The 21,731-nt window shown below is 47.4% G+C and overlaps 1 protein-coding gene across 2 annotated transcripts in view; it reads left to right on the top strand.

Annotated features, from left to right (window-relative positions):
- Nucleotides 1-21,731, top strand: part of TVP23A (trans-golgi network vesicle protein 23 homolog A) — a 44,965-nt gene that overhangs the window by 18,361 nt on the left and 4,873 nt on the right. For both annotated transcript variants that reach the window (XM_061401122.1, XM_061401121.1), the window contains exons 4-5: nt 20,164-20,308; nt 21,470-21,559. In XM_061401122.1, the coding sequence (XP_061257106.1) occupies nt 20,164-20,308; nt 21,470-21,559 (235 nt within the window). The remainder of the gene's footprint in view (nt 1-20,163; nt 20,309-21,469; nt 21,560-21,731) is intronic.

Here is a 21,731-nt window from a genome sequence, read left to right as displayed (position 1 = left end):
CTTTGGTTGCTTCCATGTTTTAGCTCTTGTAAATATTACTGCAATGAACATGGATGTACAAATATCTCTTCAAGACCCTGCTTTCAATTCTTAATAGATACCCAGAAGTGGGCTTGTTGGGTCATATGGTAATTCTGGTTTTAACTTTTTGAGGAACTTTCATACTATTTTCCATAACACTTGAAGCATTTTATGATCCCACCAGCAATGCACAGGTTTCCAATTTCTCTACATCCTCATCAGCAATTGTTATTTTCTGTTTTTTTTTTTTTTTCAGAGTAGCGTGCAAGCTGGTGTCTTATTATAGATTTGACTGCCTCTCCCTGATGATTAGTGATGTTGAGCTGCTTCTTGTGTGCACGTCTGCAACTTGCACATCATGTTTGGAGAAATGTCTGTCCAAAGTCCTTTGCCTGTTCTTTAATGGGTTATTGGGTTTTTTGTTGTTGTTCAGTTGTTGCATTTTTTTTTTAATATATTCTGGATATTAGGGACTTCCCTGGTGGCTTAGACGGTAAAGCGTCTGTCTACAGTGCAGGAGACCTGGGTTTGATCCCTGGGTCGGGAAGATCCCCTGGAGAAGGAAATGGCAATCCACTCCAGTACTATTGCCTGGAAAATCCCATAAGCTCTTATGAAATGTATGATTTGCAATGTTTTCTCCCATTTCACTGGTTACCTTTCCAATCTGTCGATGGTTGTCCTGCAGTGAGCAAAAGTTTTTAAATTTTATGTAGTTTCAGTTATGATTTTTACTTTTGCTGTCTTTGCTTTTGGTATCATGTTGTGTGTATGGTATACGTTTTTACTGAAACGTTCACATATCATAAACTCAGAGTTTATACAATTCAGTGTGGTTTTTAGTATATCCACAATCCTGTCTTGTCCCAGGATTTTTCATCGCCCTGGATGGGACTCCTGGACCCTTCAAGCAGTCACGTCCCATCTCTCCCCTCCCCCAGCCCCTGGAAACCACGAATCTACTTTCCATCCCTTTGAATTTGCTCACTTTGGACACTTCACAGAAATGGGACCATACAGTATGTGGCCTTTTATCTGGCTTCTTTCACTGAGCATCATGTTTTCAAGGTTCATCCATGTTTTGGCATGTCCTTCACTGCTTTTTCTGGCTGAATCATATTTCATTGTCTGGCTAGAGTACATTTTCTTTATCCTTCATCAGTCGATGGGCACTTGAGTTGTCTCTGCTCTCTTGGTTCTTATGAATAACGCTGTGAACACTCACATGGGAGCCTTCCAGGTGGCTCAGTAGTAAAGGATCCACCTGCCAATACAGTAGATGCGGGTTCGAGCCCTGGGTCAGGAAGATCCCCTGGAGGAGGAAATTGCAACCCACTACAGTATTCTTGCCTGGAGAATCCCATGGACAGAGGAGTCTGGAAGGCCACAGTTCAGGGGGTTGTAAAGAGTTGGACACGACTGAGCGACTGAGCGTGCACACATGCACACACACTCGCACACACGTATGAACATTCAGGTACAAGTTTATGTTTGAATATATGTTTTCAGTTCTCTTGGGCAACAACCTAGAAGCCAAACTGCTTAGCCAAATGGTAACTATGTTTTAGTCATGCTGTGTTGCAGACCAACTTTTAGTGAGTATTCTGGGCTTCCAGCGGCCTTGAGGAGCAGGAGGAGCCTGGACGCAAGTTCAGGCAGTCCCAGGATTGGGTCCTGGCTCCACCATTCCCCAGCCAACTAACTGTGGTTGTGGGTTTGACTTGGCAGGCAGCCTCACAAGACATAAATAGGCTTTCATATATGGTGGCGAAGTGATAAAGAATTTACCTCCCAATGCAGGAGATGCAAGAGACATGGGTTTGATCCCTGTGTCAGGAAAATCCCCTGAAGTAGGAAATGGCCCACTCCAGTATTCTTGCCTGGAAAATTCCATGGACAGAGGAGCCTGGAGGGCTACAGTCCATGGGGTCACAAAGAGTCTGACACAACTGAGCGTACACACATACACATACCTGTTTATTTGGTTCTCTAGAAGGAAACAAGTCAGAGACACAGTATCTTCATCTCATGGAGGGACTCTGCAGCTCCCTTCTCTTATTTTCTCATCTGTAAAATGGAGATGAGGTTAGCTGTATCACAGGCTGTGTGAGGAGGACTCAATTGGGTGAAGAAAGTATATGTAACGAGGCCAGCGGGTCAGTTCAGTTCAGTCGCTCAGTCGTGTCCGACTCTTTGCGACCCCATGAATCGCAGCACATCAGGCCTCCCTGTCCATCACCAACTCCAGGAGTTCACTCAGACTCACGTCCATTGAGTCGGTGATGCCATCCAGCCATCTCATCCTCTGTCGTCCCCTTCTCCTCCTGCCCCCAATCCGTCCCAGCATCAGAGTCTTTTCCAATGAGTCAAAACTCTTCACATGAGGTGGCCAAAGTACTGGAGTTTCAGCTTCAGCATCATTCCCTCCAAAGAAATCCCAGGGCTGATCTCCTTCAGAATGGACTGGTTGGATCTCCTTGCAGTCCAAGGGACTCTCAAGAGTCTTCTCCAACACCACAGTTCAAAAGCATCAGTTCTTCGGCACTCAGCTTTCGTCACAGTCCAACTCTCACATCCATACGTGACCACTGGAAAAAGCATAGCCTTGACTAGACGGACCTTTGTTGGCAAAGTAATGTCTCTGCTTTTGAATATGCTATCTAGGTTGGTCATAACTTTCCTTCCAAGGAGTAAGCGTCTTTTAATTTCATGGCTGCTGCTGCTGCTGCTGCTAAGTGGCTTCAGTCGTGTCCGACTCCATGAGACCCCATAGACGGCAGCCCACCAGGCTCCCCCGTCCCTGGGATTCTTCAGGCAAGAACACTGGAGTGGGTTGCCATTTCCTTCTCCAATGCAGGAAAGTGAAAAGTGAAAGTGAAGTCGCTCAGTCGTGTCCAACTCTTCTCGACCCCATGGACTGCAGCCTACCAGGCTCCTCTGTCCATGGGGTTTTCCAGGCAAGAGTACTGGAGTGGGGTGCCATTGCCTTCTCCGTTCATGGCTACAGTCACATATAAATGGTACCTATTCTCTGATCATAAGTGTGACTTGGTATCCTGACTCTGGGCAGGGCTGGGGTGGAGCCTCAGTTGCAACAGGATGTCACGCTGGGATTGTCCCTGGAGCTGGGGACTGTCCCTCGGATGGAAAGTTTGGTTTATGCTTTCAAAGCACTGTCTTCACAAAGTTCATTTGGACCCACATGTTGTGATTTCCAATGGATTCCCATCCAAAGTGGGATGATGTCCTCTTGCTCCAGGCAGAGTTATTGGATCTGAGGATGGTCTCAGTTGTCAGGGCTGGTTTGCTGGTGGGGTTTGGTCAGTGTTCCGTGGTTGGTCCTCGTTCAGCCCAATGGACCTTAAATTGAGGGGACCACTACCCTCTGGTCTCAGGCACCATTGGGAGTTCCCTGTTGGTGGGGCCGGGACCCAAGGCAGAAATCACATGGAATCAAAATCCGCACCTAGCCTGTCAAGTAGGATAATGTTTTGTCTTTCAAGAAGTGTCCCACTGTCCATTCATCTTTCCATGACAGACACGCAAAGCTGTTCCTCAAAACGAGCTCCAGATGAAATTCTTGGCTGCTTTTAAGGGGAAGTTAGATTGAGTGAAAAATAATAGCAAACACTTACTATCGTGGGCACTATTCTCAGTGTTTTACTCATAATATTCATTTAAGCTGTATTACAAACCTATGAGGGCTTCCCTGGTGGCTTAGATGGTAAAGAATGTCTACAATGCAGGAGACCCAGGTTCGATCCCTGGGTCAGGAAGATCCCCTGCAAAAGGAAAATGGCAACCCACTCCAGTATTCTTGGCTGGAGAATTCCACGACAGAGGAGCCTGGTGGGCTACAGTCCAGGGGTCCCAAAGAGTTGGATACGAATGAGCAACTTTCACTTTTTCACAAGCCTATGAAGTTGATACTGTGATTTTTTAAAAAATTAATTTCAAGATGAAAGAAATTGAAGGAAAGAGTTGAGGGATTGGCCCGAGCTGAGGTCACACAGCTGTGCAGTTGCAAGGTGGGGATTTGAACCATTAGATCTGGCTCTGGAGTGGCATCTTAGGTTAGGCTGTGCTTCGGGGAGCAGGTGTTCATGCAGGTGGGGATCCCTGGGGACAGGCACTGCCCTGGGATCAGCATTCTCAGGCTTTTCATCATCTGCTTCCTCCAGGGAGTCCTTCGTATTTTCCTTGTGTAGATGAGAGTGTGGAGTTGCCCCTTTTTGGCAGAGCAGGCTTTCTCAGCCCTTGGCACTGATACACATGTGTGCTCAGTAGTCACTCAACTGTGTCTTGCGACCCTGTGGACTGTAGCCTGCAGGCTTCTCTGTTCATCGGATTTTCCCGGCAAGAACACTGGAGTGGATACTTGGGACTGGCTGGTTCTTTGTAGGGGCTGTCCTGTGTGTTGCAGGATTTTAGCAGCCTCCCTGGACAGTACCCAGTTGATGCCAGTAATGCTGCCCCCCCCACCCAGTTGTGACAACCAAAGATGACTCCAGACTCTGCCAAGTGATGTGGCCTTGGGGCAGAATTGCCCCTGGTTGAGAACGCTGTTTTCATTATTCTCTTGCTGTCTCTGGGGTTTGGATTTAGGGAAATTAAATTTGTATTTAAGGGGACGCAGAGCATGCTTGAGACCTCTGTATTTGACATTGACCCCTGAGAAGCTGATGGTGTGGCGGGACAAGGAAGGAAGCGGGCAGGTGATGGTACAGATATGCCTCAGTGGCTGTCCACTATTCCCAGAAATCAAAACAGGTACATCTCTGATTGTTCCACACACATTGTGCTACAACACACAGATGAGAAGAATAATTTTGTTTTTTCTTTGTTGTTAGAAAATCTGATTGCCTCAATTAGTGAGGACCCCTCACCCAGACCTCTGTATGTGCAACAAATCACTCTGCCCCTGTCCCCACTCTAAAATCTATTTTAAAAAATACAGAAATAATGACACATAAGTAGGTCTCACAAAAGGCTGATTGTTTAATTTTAAGGAAGGTTCACGATTACCAAGGAAAATAACCCACAGAATCAAGGAACTAGACAAATTTCAGTTCTCTTTGATTAGGACACAGAATTACATGTTTTGAAATTAACCCCTTACGTCTCCATCTCCTTTAGTTCCCCTTCTTTATGTTTCTTGTTAACATGAAATTGATTACATAAGCAACGCCAACAATATAGTCACCCAAGGGACATTTCTTCTGAACCATAACTCACACAGTTGAGGAAGGCATCGGGAACCAGGAGGAGGTGGTGGTCGGACGTTGGTTCCTTGATGTTCCAAGCTTGACCATGTGGACCAGGAGGGTTTAACTCATCATTCATTTATTCCACAGTTGACACTATTGACATTTGGGGCTGGACATTGTTTGTGGCAGGGACTGTCCTGTGCACGCTAGGATGTTTAGCGGCATCTCTGGCCTCTATCCACTAGATTCCAGAAGCAGTCCCCTAGTTGCAGCAACCAAAAACATTTCCAGACGCTGCTGGCAAGGGACCCCAAATCACCTCCCATTTGAGAGCCACTGGTTTATTCTTTCACTCACTCATTTATTCGTTAAGTCAAGAACACCTTTCAAGGACCTTCGTGTGCCTAGCCCTGTTCTAAGGACTGCAGAGGAAACTAGATGGGCATGGTCCCTGTCCTCGTGGACCTGACGTTTTAATTGGGAAGAGACAGTGAATGTATCAGTGAATATCTACACAAAGTAACATCAGAGGGGGTAAGTGCCATGAGAAAGGGGGCCAGGTCCAGGCGGCCCGTTTAGATTCTAGAGGGCTGAGAGAAGGCCTGAGAAGGGGCATTTGGACTGAGACCAAAATGTGGAGGAGGAGCCAGGCATGGGAAGATGCACAGGAAGAGACTTCTGGCAGAGGGAAGAGCAAGTGCAAAGGCCCCGGGGTGGGAGCATAGTCTAGGGATGGTTGGAACCAGGCCAGGGTGTAGCAAGTGGGGAAGTGGGAGGAGGAGGCAGTTGGAGATTTGTTACGGAAGAGCTGCGGGGGCTTTGAAAATTCTGATGGGAAATTGGAATTGCTCTGCTTTGATGGGCAGTCTTTGGAGGGATTTGAGCAGGGGAGAGGCATGATCTGACTGACCCTTGATAATGCTCCCGGTGACTATCAAGTGGCCTGTAGGGCAAGAAGGGTAGCAGAAAGATGTTAGGAGGCTGGTGAAGGGGCCAGGGTGAAAGATGCTGGCCGCCCAGACTGGCTGGACTCCAGGGACACACATGGGGAACTTGGCTTAAATTGACCGTTGTCCCAATTCTGCCACCTGCTGGGACTTCTGAGATTGGACAGTGACGCCTGTCCCTGGGCCTGCATTCCCAAGGGATGTCAGCTCTTATCAGCATCCCCAGTGAACTCAGCAAACAAAGGACCCAAACTTCAGGACCTCCATTCCCAAAGGTGCTGAATCAGTAGGTGTTGAGATGGGTGTGACAGGCTTCTGCAATGTGATTCTGCTCTGAGTGACTTGGCATCTATTTCTGGATTAAGTAGGGAGTGGTGTGTGTGTGTGTGCACGCGTGTGTGTTATGGGTAGGTATTGATAATGGGCTTCCCTGGTGGCTTAGCGGTAAAGAATCCACCTGCAATGTGGGAGATGTGGGTTCAATGCCTGGGTTGAGAAGATCCCCTGGAGACAGAAATGGCCACCACTCCAGTGTTCTTGCCTGGGAAATCCCAGGGACAGAGGAGCCTGGTGGGCTACAGTCCACGGGGCTCCAACAGAGTTGGACTCAGCGACTAAACAACAATAGCAGGTGGTGATGGAAGGCTCAGCCATATATTCTGGCAAGTGATGCTGATGACATCTCCTTAATCAAGACTGGCTCAGTAACTTCGGGTTGGAATCCAAGGGGAATGGCCTGGGGCTGGCCCTACTCCAGCCCGAAGGAAATTCTCTTTACACAGGGGCTCAGCCTTGGGTGTTCCATGGCCGATGACTCACTCCTCACTCATTACGGGAGTAAGGAGGCTTTCAGAATGACTCAGAAACAGCCACAGATTGTGTTAATGGATCCTCACATTTTTCCTAGCATTGTAATACAGATGTCTCTCTCCTCAGGATAGTAAAATACTTTACAAAGTGCAAAGGAACAGTCAGCCAACTGACTCCAAGCCTCTGACATACTCTCTTGGACTAGGGATAATGATGAAGAGTCGCTCAGTTGTGACCAACTCTTTGCAACCCCATGGAGTGTAGCCCGCCAGGATCCTCTGTCCATGAAGATTCTCTAGGCTAGAATTCTGGAGTGGAAAGCCATGCCCTCCTCCAGGGGATCTTCCCAACCCAGGGATGGAACCCATGTCTCCCACATTGCAGGCAGATTCTTTACCAGCTAAGCCACAAGGGAAGACCAAGAATACTGGAGTGGGTAGCCTATCCCTTCTCCAGGGGATCTTCCCGACTCAGGAATTGGACTGGGGTCTCCTGCATTGCAGGTGGATTCTTTACCAGCTGAGCTATGAGTTCTTCCGTTGGGGGCTTCTAATGCCTGGTTGTCCTCAGCAGCTGCTCATGAATGAATGCGTTGGGGGCTGCAGCATGGTGACATTCTAAGCACACTATCATTCCATCTCCATCTGTGAGCTGAAGTAATCTAGAAAGAGAAACTTCCCCTCTTCAAATAAATTGCAGGATATACTGTACAGAGAAAAGGCATAATAAATGCTCCATTCTTGCCCTTCATTTTTCCATTTTCCAAGTGATGAGTTTTGCTCCCCAGCATCCCCCATAAGTGACCACTGAGGGTTTTGCATAAGTATCACATGACTCACGGATTCAGACATTTTTATTGCTGTTCAGGTTCTCCCATCTTTGGCCAATGGGAGTGTCTATCCGTTGGCCTCTGAATGTTTTGACCTGGCTCTCACAGTCTTTGACAGCTTCCTTGTGATCTGGGATGTTCCGATCCCGTATTCATTTCTTATTCATTTCTCCATCTGTGCCTGGAGGCATCACTTCTCCAGGGAGCTCTGGCTCCTTTGGAGAAGGGAGTTTAGAAGCCACAGTCTGGGTTTGTCTCCTGCGCCAGCTCTCCGGCTCTGTGACCAGGGAGTGCATCAGGCAGGGCTGATATTAATAGCATCTCTTAGTGGATGTATTTTGGGGACTCACTATTGTCACCAAGCCTGTGTCCCCTTTCACTTGCTCCATGGGTCTCTGCGAGACAGCTGACAGGTGGAAACTGACAGATGAAACTCTGGGCGGATTCTGCCCCTCAGAGCAGCTGCTAGCCTGTAGGGCACCTTTGTGCAAATCAGAAGAGATGACCCTTCCACCCTTCCTTGGGCAGATGGTTCCTCCAAGGCCTGCAGCTGAAGAGCTGAGCATGTGTAGATTTGCAGCTTCTTTGCTGCTTCTTTGCTCCAGGCCAGGGGCAATTTGCTTCAAGACTCCCTGAGCTTCTGACCCCTCAACTGCAGAGCGGCGCTCTGTCCCTTTTCAGCCTTGCTTATGTCCTCTGGGCTCATTTATCCCCAGGTAGGTGTTGTGGGTTGAAAAATTTATATCCTTCCCAAGAGATACATGTGGGTTTCCTCAAATGTGACCTCACTTGGCAATAGGGTCTTTGCAGATGTGATTAGCCAAGATGAGGGCATCCTGGAGTAGGCTGGGGCCCTAGTCCCATATGATTAGTGTCCTTGAAAGAAGGCAGCTGTGTGAAGACAGACACATGAAGGAGGCCACGCAACAACGCAGGCAGAGGCTGAAGTGATGGAGGTACAAGCCAAGAAATCCCAAGGGTGCCAGCTGACATCAGAAGATAGGAGAGGGGGACTGGGATGGGTTTTCCCCTAGAGTCTCCAGAAGGAACCAAGCCTACAGACACAGAGATTTTGGTGTTTGTTTTGCTTTGTTTTTTTTTTTTTTTTTTTTTGAGCACAATGAAATGATGGGTTTTAAGACAACATGATCTTGGTGTTACCCAGTTTGCTGTGTTTTGTTTTAGCAGCCCTGGGGAGCAAAAACAGCACTTTCCTATATTCCCTGCTACTCTGAGGGTGGTCCATGGACTAGCAGCATCAGCATCACCTGGATGCTCATTAAAACGCAGACTCCTGGGCCCCACCCAGACCTCCTGAATCAGAGTCTGCATTTAACAAGCGAGCCAGGTGGTGGCGGTTCAGTGACCAAGACGCTATGCTTTCACTGCTGAGGACCCGGGCTCAGTCCCTGGTCGGGGAACTAAGATCCCACAAGCCTTAAAAAGGAAAAAAAAAAAAAAAGCGAGAGAGCCAGGTGGTGTGCATGTGGAAAGGAAAAGCACTGTGTCATGCAATAGTATAACAGGAATGATTAGCCCCCAGGGCAAATGCACAGTTATTTCTGATAAGAGCGGGTATTGAACTCATTATTGAACCAGGCAGTATACTGAGTCCTTCTTTGCCTGTGATTCTCACGTAATCTTCCTGGCAGCTCCGTGCAGTTGGTACTTCTTACTCCAGAGAACACGATTCACACTAACAATGATTGAACGACGTCTCCTGGTTTGTGCAATTCAGTAGTCCTGACTCTTATCCCATTTTACAGATGAGGAAACTGGGACACACGGAGAGGTTAAGTCACTTACTCAAGGTCACACAGGTCCTCAGGGGTGGAGCTGAGATTTAAATCTATGAATTTGTCTCTGAACTTGTACCCAGGACTCTCTCTACTCACCTCGCCTGCCCTCCAAAGGAGAGCTGATGAAGGCAGCATCTCTCTCTTCCTCCCCACCCCAATTTCTTCTCCCTTTTAACTTGTAAAATAACACATAACATCAGATTGACCGTTTTAACCATTTGGGAGTGAATGATTCGGGCTTCCCTGGTGGTCCGGTGGCTGCGTCGGAGCTCCCAGTGTAGGAGGCCCGAGTTCCATCCCTGGTCAGGGAACTAGATCTCAGAATCTACAACGAAGACTTGGCACAGCCAAATAAATAATAAATATTAAAAAAATAATAATGATTCGGTGGCATTTAGGATGCTGACAATACTATGCAGCCATCCTAACTGTCTCATTCCGGAATAAATTCATCACCCCAAATGGCAACCCCATAGCCATGAAGCAGTCACTCTCTGTCCTCTGATAACCGCTTACCTGCTTTCCGTCTCTGTGAGTTGGCCTGTTCTGGACTTTTCACAAGAATGGAATCCTGCACTATGGGACCTGTCATGTCTGACTTTTTTCACTTAGTATGTTTCCATGGTTCCTCCGTGTGGTTGCATGCATCGATAGTACTCAATAATTTTTTCATTTTTTTTTTCTCAGTTGTTAAATATGCATGACAAAAAAATCTACCATTTTAAGCATCTCAAGTCGGTGGCAGTAAGTCCGTTCAGACTGTTGTGTCACTGTGACCACCATCCGCCTCTAGAACCCCTTCAACTCCCCACGTGGAGATCCTGTGAATGTGAAGCAATCAACTCCCATTTCCTCCTCCCTCCAGCCACCGGGACCCTATATTCTGCTTTCTGTCTCTATGAATTTGCCTCTTCCGGGTAGCTTACATAAGTGAAATCTTACAGTATCTGTGTGTTTGTGTCTGGCCTCTTTCACCGAGCCTAAGGTTGTCGAGGTTCCCCCACACTGGAGCAGGTTTCCACGATTCATTCCTTTTCGTGGCTGAGTGACACCCCATTGCACGGAGAGTCCACTGATGGACTTTTGGGCCGCTTCCGCCTCGTGGTGACTGTGAACGTTGCCTCTGTGAAACTTCGTGTGCAAGGTTTTGTTTGAAGGCTTGTTTTCGGCTCTTCTGTGTTCCCGTTTCATTTGAAAATGCTGGGTCTTTAAGGAATCTGGTCTGTGGTTTGCACAGCAGCAGTGGCAGGGAGTGGGCGGTAGCTAGAGTCGGTGGGGAAGAATCACCCCTGGAGCCCTCGAGGAGAAGCTCGGGTCCCCGCAGAGGGCCCAGCCAGGGCTGAGCGGCCAGGGGCCTGCTGAACCATCTCTGGGGGTTCCCTTTGCCCAGCATTTTGCAGCTCTGCATACCCAGCTGATTGGAGAAGGGCATGGCAACCCACTCCAGTCTTCTTGCCTGGAGAATCCCATGGATAGAGGAGCCTGGTGGGCTACAGTCCATGCGGTCACAAAGAGTGGGACACAACTTAGCAACTCAACCACTATACCTAGCTGATAAAGATGGGATATCTCTTTAAAAAGAAATAAAGAACAGAAACTAGAGGGGAAAACTGTGGCGGCCAGAGGGAAGTCTGTTCTTTTATTCACTTCCATACTCAGATCTCTGTCATGCTGACCTTTGAATCAAAACTCTGAGCGCTTAGCAACCAGCATCTGTTGAGACATCCCAGCAGCCCCAGGCCTGCCTTCCTGGCCCAGATGTTGGGCGAGGATGAGGATGTGCTGTCATCTGAAACAAGAAGTTGGAGTCTGAAGGGTGATGGCACTAACGTTGCATCTGGAGCATTCTAGAAAAGTCCGTCTAGCCCCCACAGCTCACCTGCTGGGTTAGCAAGGCTTTTTTAAGTGTGGGTTCCTTCCTCCCTCTTTGTCCTCATGACTGAGTTTACCTTGAAGATAGAACAAAGGAGGACTCCTGGATGGCAACGAGCATGCAGATCTCGTTAAAATGAAGATTTGGGCTCAGGAAGCCTGGGGTAGGCCACTGATCCTGCCTTGCTAACACACTCCAGGGCACGAGGGGAAGGGAACAGGTGGATATGGTCTTCGTCGTCACTCTCTGGGGTCCCCTTCCCTGCCACATCTTCCTGGCGACACGCTGCTGTTAGTGTGAGAGCCACCTGACTCTAAGTGGGTGTCAGGGCTGAAGAAATACAGAGTAGCATCCTGCTTCTTTTCAACAATGAGGAAAGAGCATCCAATGGAAAGCATCCGAAAGGATCATGACCGGCCAAGGCTTTTTCTCACTTTCTCCCATTCTCAAAAATTTTGACCATGAATGAATCAAACAATATGTAGAGTGATGTTAACAACATGTCCCCCTCTGGTCTGGCACCGTAGGTGTTTTTCCTCCTAGAAGCCTTGGCCATCTGAGGTTAAATGCTATTCTCCCATTTTACAGATGAGTAAACCGAGGCTCTGAGCGGTTTAATGCCCTGTCCAGAACCATGTACACAGAAAGGTTGGAGCGTGAGTGTGGATCAAGGCTTTCTGTCTTTCACTGTACTGACTGTCCAGTTTGGAGGTGGGTGGGCATTTTTACTCTATAGAGAGGGGTTGCCTTTCTTTTTTGCAGAGGAACTGGTAAGCCCAGAAGGACAGACCTATTTTCTGAAATTTTCCTTATGCATCCAGCTGTAGCAGCCAGTTACTCAACTGGGGATTTTTAGGTATGATTTTTTTTTTTTTTGACCACAGATGGCCCCCAGAATAGCAACCTATAGACCTTTTATTCTTTTTCTTCTGAAACGTGCCTTGGCTCGATGCAAAGTTGAGTCTACCTCTGATGATTTCTTTATTTTTCTATTTTTTAATTCAGATTTACATAAAAGTACAGAGAACAATGCCCCCGGTGTTCCCATTACTCAGCTTCAGTCATGATCAACACGTGGCCAGACTATTTCATCTTTACCTCCGCCCACTCCCTGCCCCCAGATTATTTTGGAGCAAATTCTAGACATCATTTCAGATGCTATTTTTGTAGCAAAGTAAAGGAAGGAGAAAAGATACTGTCTTTCCTCAGACCTTTGCCACAGTGAAAAGCAGAAGGCTTTTCAGAGTATTTGAAAGATGATAGAATTGATGCTTTTGAACTGTGGTGTTGGAGAAGACTCTTGAGATCAGTCCCTTGGACTGCAAGGAGATCCAACCAGTCCATTCTGAAGGAGATCAGCGCTGGGATTTCTTTGGAAGGAATGATGCTAAAGCTGAAACTCCAGTACTTTGGCCACCTCATGCGAAGAGTTGACTCGTTGGAAAAGACTCTGATGCTGGGAGGGATTGGGGGCAAGAGGAGAAGGGGATGACAGAGGATGAGATGGCTGGATGGCATCACTGACTCGATGGACGAGAGTCTGAGTGAACTCCGGGAGTTGGTGATGGACAGGGAGGCCTGGCGTGCTGCGATTCATGGGTCGAAAAGAGTCGGACATGACTGAGCAACTGAACTGAACTGGAGTATTTAAAATTGGATGTTTGATAAAGAATTAGTTTTCAAAGTATTTTAATCAATAAAGGGCAACTTTTAAAGAAACTATTAAATCACTGTGGAATGGACAATTAAATCAAACTTTTGCCCCCAGTTTGAATGTGTTTTAGAAGTTTGTAGGGGGACTTCCCTGGCAGTCCAGTGGTTAAGACTTCACCTTCCATTGCAGAGGGTATGGGTTCGATTCCTGGTTGGGAAGCTGAGATCCCACACGCCTCTCAGGCAAAAAACCAAAGCATGAAACATGCAGTATTGTAACAAATTCAATAAAGACTTTAAAAATGGCCCATATTAAAAAAAAATCTTAAAAAAAAAGGAAGTTTGCTGGGAAGGGGATGTGTGTGCCTGGGGTACATGGTCCTCTCCAACCCCACCCCTGACTTTACTCTGGCTAGACAGAGCACCACCCCCAACCTGTGACCATTTTTAAGAGTGGTTTTAGGTTTACCGAAAAACTGAGCAAAAAGTACAGAGAGTTCCCCTAAGCCCCTCCCCACCCCAGAGTTCCCCCTATGGTTATCATCTTGCAGTACCGTCACACATTTGCTGTGATGAACCAGTGCATTGTTCGATAAAGTCCACAGTTTCTGTCAGGGCTCGTCCTTGACGCTGTACCTTCCCTAGTTGCTGTTTAGCTGCTCAGTGTGTCTGACTCTTTGCGATCCCATGCACTGCAGCACGCCAGGCTTCCTTGTCCTTCACAGTCTCCCAGAGTTTGCTCAAACTCATGTTCATTGAGTCGGTGATGCCTTCTGTAGGCTTTGACAAACGTATAATGGCATGTATCTACCATGACAGTGGTGGATACAGACCAGTGGTCATACAGACCAGTTTCACTGCTCTGAACATCCCCTGGGCTCCAACTATTCATCCTCCTTGTCTCTACACGCTGGCAACCATTGATCTTTTTCCTGTCTCCGTAGCTGAGGCTTTTCCAAATGTCATAGAGTTAGATCCATACAGTATGTCGTCTTTTCAGCCTGGCTTCTTTCACTGTGTAGCGTGCATTAAGGTTCCTGCATGTCTTTTCATGGCTTGAGAGCTCATTTCTTTTTTGTGCTGAAAAATAAAATATTCCTTTGTGTGGATGTACTATGATGTATCCATTCACTTATTGAAGGACATCTTGGTGCTTCCAAATGGGGGAAGTTATGACTAAAGGGCTTCCCAGATGGTGAAAAAACCTGCCTGCCAGTGCAGGAGATGTAAGAGACACAGGTTTGATCCCTGGGTTGGGTAGACCCCCTGGAGGAGGGCATGGCAACCCTCTGCAGCATTCTTGCCCAGTTAGAGGAGCCTGGTAGGCTACGGTCCATGGGGCCACAGAGTCAGACATGACTGGGTGACTAAGCAGCTGCAGCAGCGCATACGGTAAATCGCATTCATCCTAAATGTACAGGTGGATGAATTTTTATATAGATGCACATGAGGGATCAAGATGTGGGACATCTCCAGCGTCACAAGCCCTCTTGTGTGTCAGTCACTGCTCTTGCCTTCACTGCTCTGACTTCAAGCACAATCCATTGTTTCTTCCAGTCCGGCAGCTCCTGCCCTATAGCTTTGGAAGTAGGTGGTGAAGTAGCGGGGAGAGGTCATTACTGGCAGTTTGATTCATTTTGGTTTGTCTTTAATGGAGCCTAATTTCATCATCAAATTCTTCCTGCCTGTCTAGAGCAGGGATTGGCATGAGTTCTGGTTAGATATTTTCAGCTCTGCCAGAGAATGAGTGAGCATGGCTGCGTTCAAATAAAACTTTATTTACAGAAACAGGAAGTGGAGTTTGGATGGGAGTTTGTGAGTCCAGGATGTTCTCAGTCACTAAGTCATGTCCAACTCTTTGGGACACCATGGACTATAGCCCACCAGGCTCCTCTGACCGTGGAATTCTCCAGGCAAGAACATTGGAATGGGTTGCCATTTCCTACTCCAGGGAATCTTCCCAACCCAGGGATTGAACCCATGACTCCAGCGTCCCCTGCATTGGCAGGTGGATTCTTTACCACTGAGCCACCAGGGAAGCCCCCAAACCAGGATAGAGCAGTGATTTTTCTTTGTAAAGTTCATGTCCATTTGTTGTTGTTCAGTCGCCAAGTTGTGTCTGACTCTTTGTGACCCCATGGACTGCAGCACGCCAAGCTTCCATGTCCCTCACCATCTCCTGGAATTTGCCTAAGTTCAAGTTCATTGAATCGGTAATGCCATCCAACTGTCTCATCCTCCGTCGCCCTTTTCTCCTTCTGCCTTCAATTTCTCCCAGCATCAGGGTCTTTTCTAATGAGTCGGTTCTTCGTATCAGGTGGCCAAAGTATTGGAGCATCAGCTTCAGCATTAGTCCTTCCAATGAATATTTAGGGTTGATTTCCTTTAAGACTGACTGGTTGGATTTCCTTGCAGTCCAAGGGACTCTCAAGAGTCTTCTCCAGCACCAGAACCTGAAAGCATCATGTCCAGGCCCCACTCCAAATCTAAACCCACATGTCATGGGACCAGGGTAGCCTTGTGAGCATTTTAAGGCCTCCTCAGGTAACTTTCAAGCACATATCATGCAAACCTACTGGCTTTCCCTCCACAGGGGGAGACAAGATGTGTGCTGGGCCCAGAACTGTGAAAGTGGCTTTGAATTTAAACAAAAGCCCAGCTAGACCCTCCTGACCTTGACTTAGGTAATCTCATTTCCCTTTTCACCACCTATCATTCTCTCTTCTTCCTCCTCTTGAGATAACAGGCTTCTGTCCTGGGTTGGAGGAGGCAGGATGGATACTGATCAGAAAATACTTCTGTAAAAGCAGTAAAGAACCCACCTACCAATGCAGGAGATGCACATTTGATCCCTGGTTTGGGAAGATCCCCTGAAAGAGGGCATGACAACCCACTCCAATATTCTTGCTGGAAAATCCCATGGACAGAGGAGCCTGATGGACTATAGTCCATGGGATCACACAAAGAGTCGAACCGACGGAGCACGCACAGTTGAGGATGAGGAAGTTTCCTTGGTAACAGCAGAGGGGCTGGGGCATTATGGGGGAGATCAGGAGTCTTGGGGGATCCCTGCAGAGATGAAAAGTCAGCCCCTGGGGAATGAGAGAGAGAAAGTGTGGTCAGAGGGGGAATTTTACAGTTTGGCTCCTTGGGTAACGGTTTTGAGCGTGTGTGAGATTGTCAGCTGTTCGCAACGACTGAGCATGGTGTGTGTTTCAGGCACTGTATACCTGCCACCTTCACTTAATCTTTTGAAGCAAATAATCTCGGCAGGGGCTTCCATGGGCCCTCCCATTTTACAGAAGCAGAGACTGAGGCAATGAGAAGTTCTGTAGCTTAGGGACAGCTGCGGAGCTACTCAGAGGTTGGACCCTGGCAGTCGGGCATCTCTGTACTGTTTGCCTGTCAAGGCGCGGGCACCAAGTGGGTGCCTGGGATCAGGGAGCTGGAAGCTGGTGGTGTTGAGAGGTGGAGATGACTGTTGGCTCATATGTGCTCCGAGGCTGTAGAGGTGGCCAGAGAGAAGGCTGAGGGCACAGGGGACCCCATATCAGGGAAGGGTGGGTAGGCTCAAACCACAGCCTTCCAAACTCAGAATGTGAAAGCTGATCTCTGAGCTCACATTTGTGTTAGCGGAGGGAGACGGGTGAGCCGGGGCCCAGGCTAGGCAGACTGCAGGGAGAGGGGGTGAGGGTTTGAAGAGCTGTCCAGAGAACAGCCCATGTAAAACAGGATTAAAGCATTATTTGAAAGTACAAAAGGAGTCCTTTTCTGCTTGCTTTGGGCTTGGTTTGGATACTTAAAACAACAGCAGCAACAATAATGATACCGTCCATTCAAGTTAAGGAAACAGTCAGTTAACCAGGACTCAATTAAAGCAGAACCTTCCAACAAGTGGAATTTTTTCTGCATTTTATTTCAGGAAACCACAGTCAGAAAAAGAAAAATAGTGGGTGGGCAGGGGATTTATTTGAAGGCATAAATTCCGGGTTTCACCTTGGATTAGTGAACACTTGGGCCTCTGTACACCTTTTAAGTCTGTACTGTTCTACAAAAAAGACAGATGTTCCCAGTAAGCCCAAAGGGACTGGATTACAAGGTTCAACACAACAAATATTTGCTGAGAATCTTAAAGCCAGGTGCTCTTGGGGGTATAAAAATGGTCTCTGCCCTCAAAGGACATTGGAAAAGGATTCATTTATCTTTGGGTGAAGGGCTTCCCAGGTGGCTCAGCGGTAAAGAATCTGCCTCCAAGCAGGAGACTCGGGTTTGATCCCTGGGTTGGGAAGATCCCCTGGCGGAGGAAACGGCAACCCACTCCAGCATTCTTTTTTTTAAAATAATTTTATCTATTTATGGCTGGGCAGGGTCTTCATTGGTGCGCGAGGGTGTTCTCTAGTTGCAGAGTGGGGGCTACTCTTTGTTGCAGGCCCTAAAGTACGCAGATTTCAGTAGTTGGGCACATGGGCTTAGTTGCTCCGTAGCATGTGGAATCTTCCTGGACCAGGGATCGAACCCGTGTCCTCTGCATTGGCAGGCGTTTTCTTATCCACTGCGCCACCTGGGAAGTCCCCACTCCAGCATTCTTGCCTGGGAAATTCCATGGACAGAGGAGCTTGGCGGGCTACAGTCCATGGAGTTGCAAAGAGTTGGACACGATTTAGCAGCTAAGCATGCAATGCATGCATCTTTGGGTGAAGGGGGCGAAATTATGTTAAGACAGTTAAATCCTCAATAATGTATGAGGCAAAAAGAGGTATCAGAGGTGGACTTCCCTGACGGTCTAGTGGTTAAGACTCTGCGTTTCCACTGCAGGGGGCACAGGTTTTATCCCAGTTCAGGGAACCAAGGTTCCACATGCCATGTGGCGTGATCAAAAGAAAACAGTATGAGAGATTCCCCAGAGTCTTGTCTTCTGGAACAATCAGGTTTGGAAGTGCCATGCGATCACATCTAATTCTTAAATGCCTCTGGTTCGGTCAGATGCCAGGAGAGCTCGGCATCTGAAAGGCACAGGTGAGAACCTTCGGGAGAACAGCTGGCGTTGGGCACAGCCCCTTCTTCCTTTGCAAGAGGAGGAGTAAGTGCCGAGGTCATCACACACCCTGCATCTGAATCTTAGCTGACATCCCCGTGGGAGTCAGGAGCCCACCGTGCTACAGGAGCCTCCACGGTGCTCACCCTGACCGCCTTCCTTCTCGGAGATCAAGCAGGCTCGTCCCCCGAAGGCCTGTTGGCTGCCTTTAGACGTGGCAAGTTGGAGGCTCCCAGGCCCTGTGAAACACAGCCTGCGGCATTTTATTGACATAATGAGTGGCCGTCATTTAAAACTCAGATTTCCCACAGAAGGTCTAGGTTTCTAGCTTCCTGCAGAGATATCGGGTCTGGCAATACTGGGTTAGTTTGCTAGTGTCAAGTTGCCCGCCCTCTTTCCCCAGCAGTGAATTACTACCTGTCATGGGGCAGAAAACTAAGATCACGGCATCTGGTTCCATCACTTCATGGCAAATAGGTGGGGAAACAGTGGCTGACTTTATTTTTGGAGGGCTCCAAAATCACTGCAGATGGTGACTGCAGCCATGAAATTAAAAGACTCCTTGGAAGAAAAGTTATGACCAACCTAGCATATTAAAAAGCAGAGACATTACTTTGCCAGCAAAGGTCCGTCTAGTCAAGGTTATGGTTTTTCCAGTAGTCGTGTATGGATGTAAGAGTTGGACTGTAAAGAAAGCTGAGCACTGAGAAATTGATGCTTTTGAACTGTGGTGCTGGAGAAGACTCTTGAGAGTCCCTTGGACTGCAAAGAGATCCAACCAGTCCATCCTAAAGGAGATCAGTCCTGAGTGTTCATTGGAAGGACTGATGTTGAAGCTGAAACTCCAATACTTTGGCCACTTCATGCAAAGAGCTGACTCATTTGAAAAGACCCTGATGCTGGGAAAGATTGAGGGCAGGAGGAGAAGGGGACGACAGAGGATGAGATGGTTGGATGGCATCACTGACTCAATGGATATAAGTTTGAGTAAACTCCGGGAGTTGGTGATGGACAGGGAGGCCTGGCATGCTGCGGTCCATGGGATCACAAAGAGTCAGACACGACTGAGCAACTGAACTGAATGGGGCTTGCAGGATCAATTTCTTTTTTTTTTTTTAAATTTATTTTATTGAAGTAGAGTTGATTTACAATATTGTGTTAGTTTCTGCTGTACAGCAAAGTGACTCAGCAGTTATACATGTATATACATTCTGTTTCGTATTCTTTTTGATGAGGTTTATTACAGGATATTGACTGTAGTTCCCTGTATACAGGAGGACCTTGCTGTTGATCCATCCTCTATATAATACTTTGGATCGGCTAATGCATCCTCAGTCCATACCTCCCCAACCGCTTGCCCTTGCATACGGCCTGCTTTCTGGCTCCAGGGTTAAATGCTGCTCATCACCATCATTCCTTGGTGGCATGGCAAGGAAATGGCAACCCACTCCTGTAGTCTTGCCTGGACAGAGGAGCCTTGTAGGCTACAGTCCATGGGGTCACAAAGAGTCAGACACGACTGAGCAACTTCACTTCATCACCAGCACCAGTGGTTTGGACCTGGACATGCCCACGTGGCCCCCGCTGATGTGAGGCTTCTGAACCCATGGGCTGCATGTGACCACGCAGCTCAGTTACTGGCGGAATAACCCAACATTTCCCTTTGGGGAACTGGTCATTGTTGCTGCTAGGCAGGAAGGCGGTGATCATTGTCACGATACACTTGAAAAGTGACCCAGTTTCGAAGAGGGCAAGTGATATTTGCAGTCAGATTATGGGAAAGTACTGGATTCTTCGAGGGTGGGAAAAATATTGGTGTGATGAGGACTGTTTTGAGTCTTCTAGGCGAGTGATGCTTTCTCTGAGCTGTGCCCTGGTGGAGTCTGGGTTGAGAAGCACCAGGAACATGTGGGTCCTGGAAGCCACAGAGCACGTTCAGCCACTGTCCTTGGGGCCCTGGTCTGAGCGGGCTTCTGGGTTCTTTCCTAGGCACCCGGTGGCCACGTTTTTCCACCTGTTTTTCCGCGTGAGTGCCATCGTCACCTACGTGGGCTGTGACTGGTTCAGCAAGAGCTTCGTGGGCTGTTTTGTGACTGTGCTTCTCCTCCTGTCCTTTGACTTCTGGTCTGTGAAGGTGAGCCCCAGCCCCCCGCAACCTGTGACTCCCTCTTCCGAAACACGGGCTGCGTTTCCAGCCGCTCACTGACCCTTATGCACACTTGAGAATACTAAGCCAACATCACTTAAAAGCAGAGGAAAAAAGTACATTATATAGTTGAATAAATGGCTTCTGGGTGGCCACTGCCATGCTTGCAGACATGTACTATGTGAGGGAGACAAGTCCACAGGGTTTTAGGCTTTTTGTAAATTTCACATATCATATCATAAATAATGTATTTTAAAATTCTATAAAATAGGCGTATATGTATATATATGACATATGTGTATGTATGTCTGGGGAGTCTGTCTTTTTTGTGAATGGAACTTAATTTTTAAAAGTTTTTATTGGAATATAGTTGATTTACGATGTTGTGTTAGTGTCCAGCATATAGCAAAGTGAATTAGTTACACATACGTCTTCTCTTGTTAGATTCTTTTCCCATTTAGGTCATTAGAGTACTGAGTAAAGTTCCCTGAGCTATACTGTAGGTACTTATTAGTTATCTATTTTATATATGGGTTCCCCCGATAGCTCAGTTGGTAAAGAATATGCCTACAATGCAGGAGACCCCAGTTCCATTCCTAAGTCAGGAAAATCTACTGGAGAAGGGATAAAATATATATATTTTACATATAGTAGTATGTATATGTCAATCCCAATCTCCTAATTTATCACTCCCCCACTTCCTCCCCCAGTAACCCTAAGATTATTTTCTGTATCTATAACTAATTCTGTTTTGTAAATAAGTTCATTTGCATCGGATTCCACATATATGCCACCTCATATCTGTCCTTCTTTGTCTGACTTACTTCACTCAGTGTGATAATCTCTAGGTCGATCCATGTTGCTGCCATGGCATTATTTCATTCCTTTTTATGGCTGAGTTATATGCCATTTTATATATGTACCACATCTTCCTGATCCATTCCTTTGTCGATGGACAGGTAAGTTGCTTTTTAAGGTAAGCTTAGTTAAGAATTATAGACCTTAAAACTGATTTCGAGAAAGCCCCACTGTTCAGTCCCCCTCTCCTCAGGTTCGACATGAATTGGTCACTTTTATTCATTCAGGATAAGATGAGGCCTCTTTCTTGACCTGTGATCTGATTAGGAGCATTCTGTCCACTTTTCTCAGAATGTAACCGGACGACTCATGGTGGGTCTTCGCTGGTGGAACCAGATTGATGAAGACGGGAAAAGCCACTGGATTTTTGAAGCCAGAAAGGTATCTTCCAATACTTGTCAAGCTAGAGCCGAGAAAACGGCCGTAGAAAGGCCCTATGGGTTCCTTTCAAGCTCTGCATGATCTGATCCCTGCCGGACACAAGGCCCATGGGGCTGGTGCCCGTTCAGAGCCCCCACTGGCAGAAGCCTGTGTGATATTAACGAAAATCAGA

The sequence above is a fragment of the Bos javanicus genome, chromosome 25, assembly GCF_032452875.1.
Source record: "Bos javanicus breed banteng chromosome 25, ARS-OSU_banteng_1.0, whole genome shotgun sequence".
NCBI lineage: Eukaryota > Metazoa > Chordata > Mammalia > Artiodactyla > Bovidae > Bos > Bos javanicus.
The sequence above is the reverse complement of the archived record's forward strand: the minus strand, read 5'-3'. Positions and strand labels throughout refer to the sequence as shown.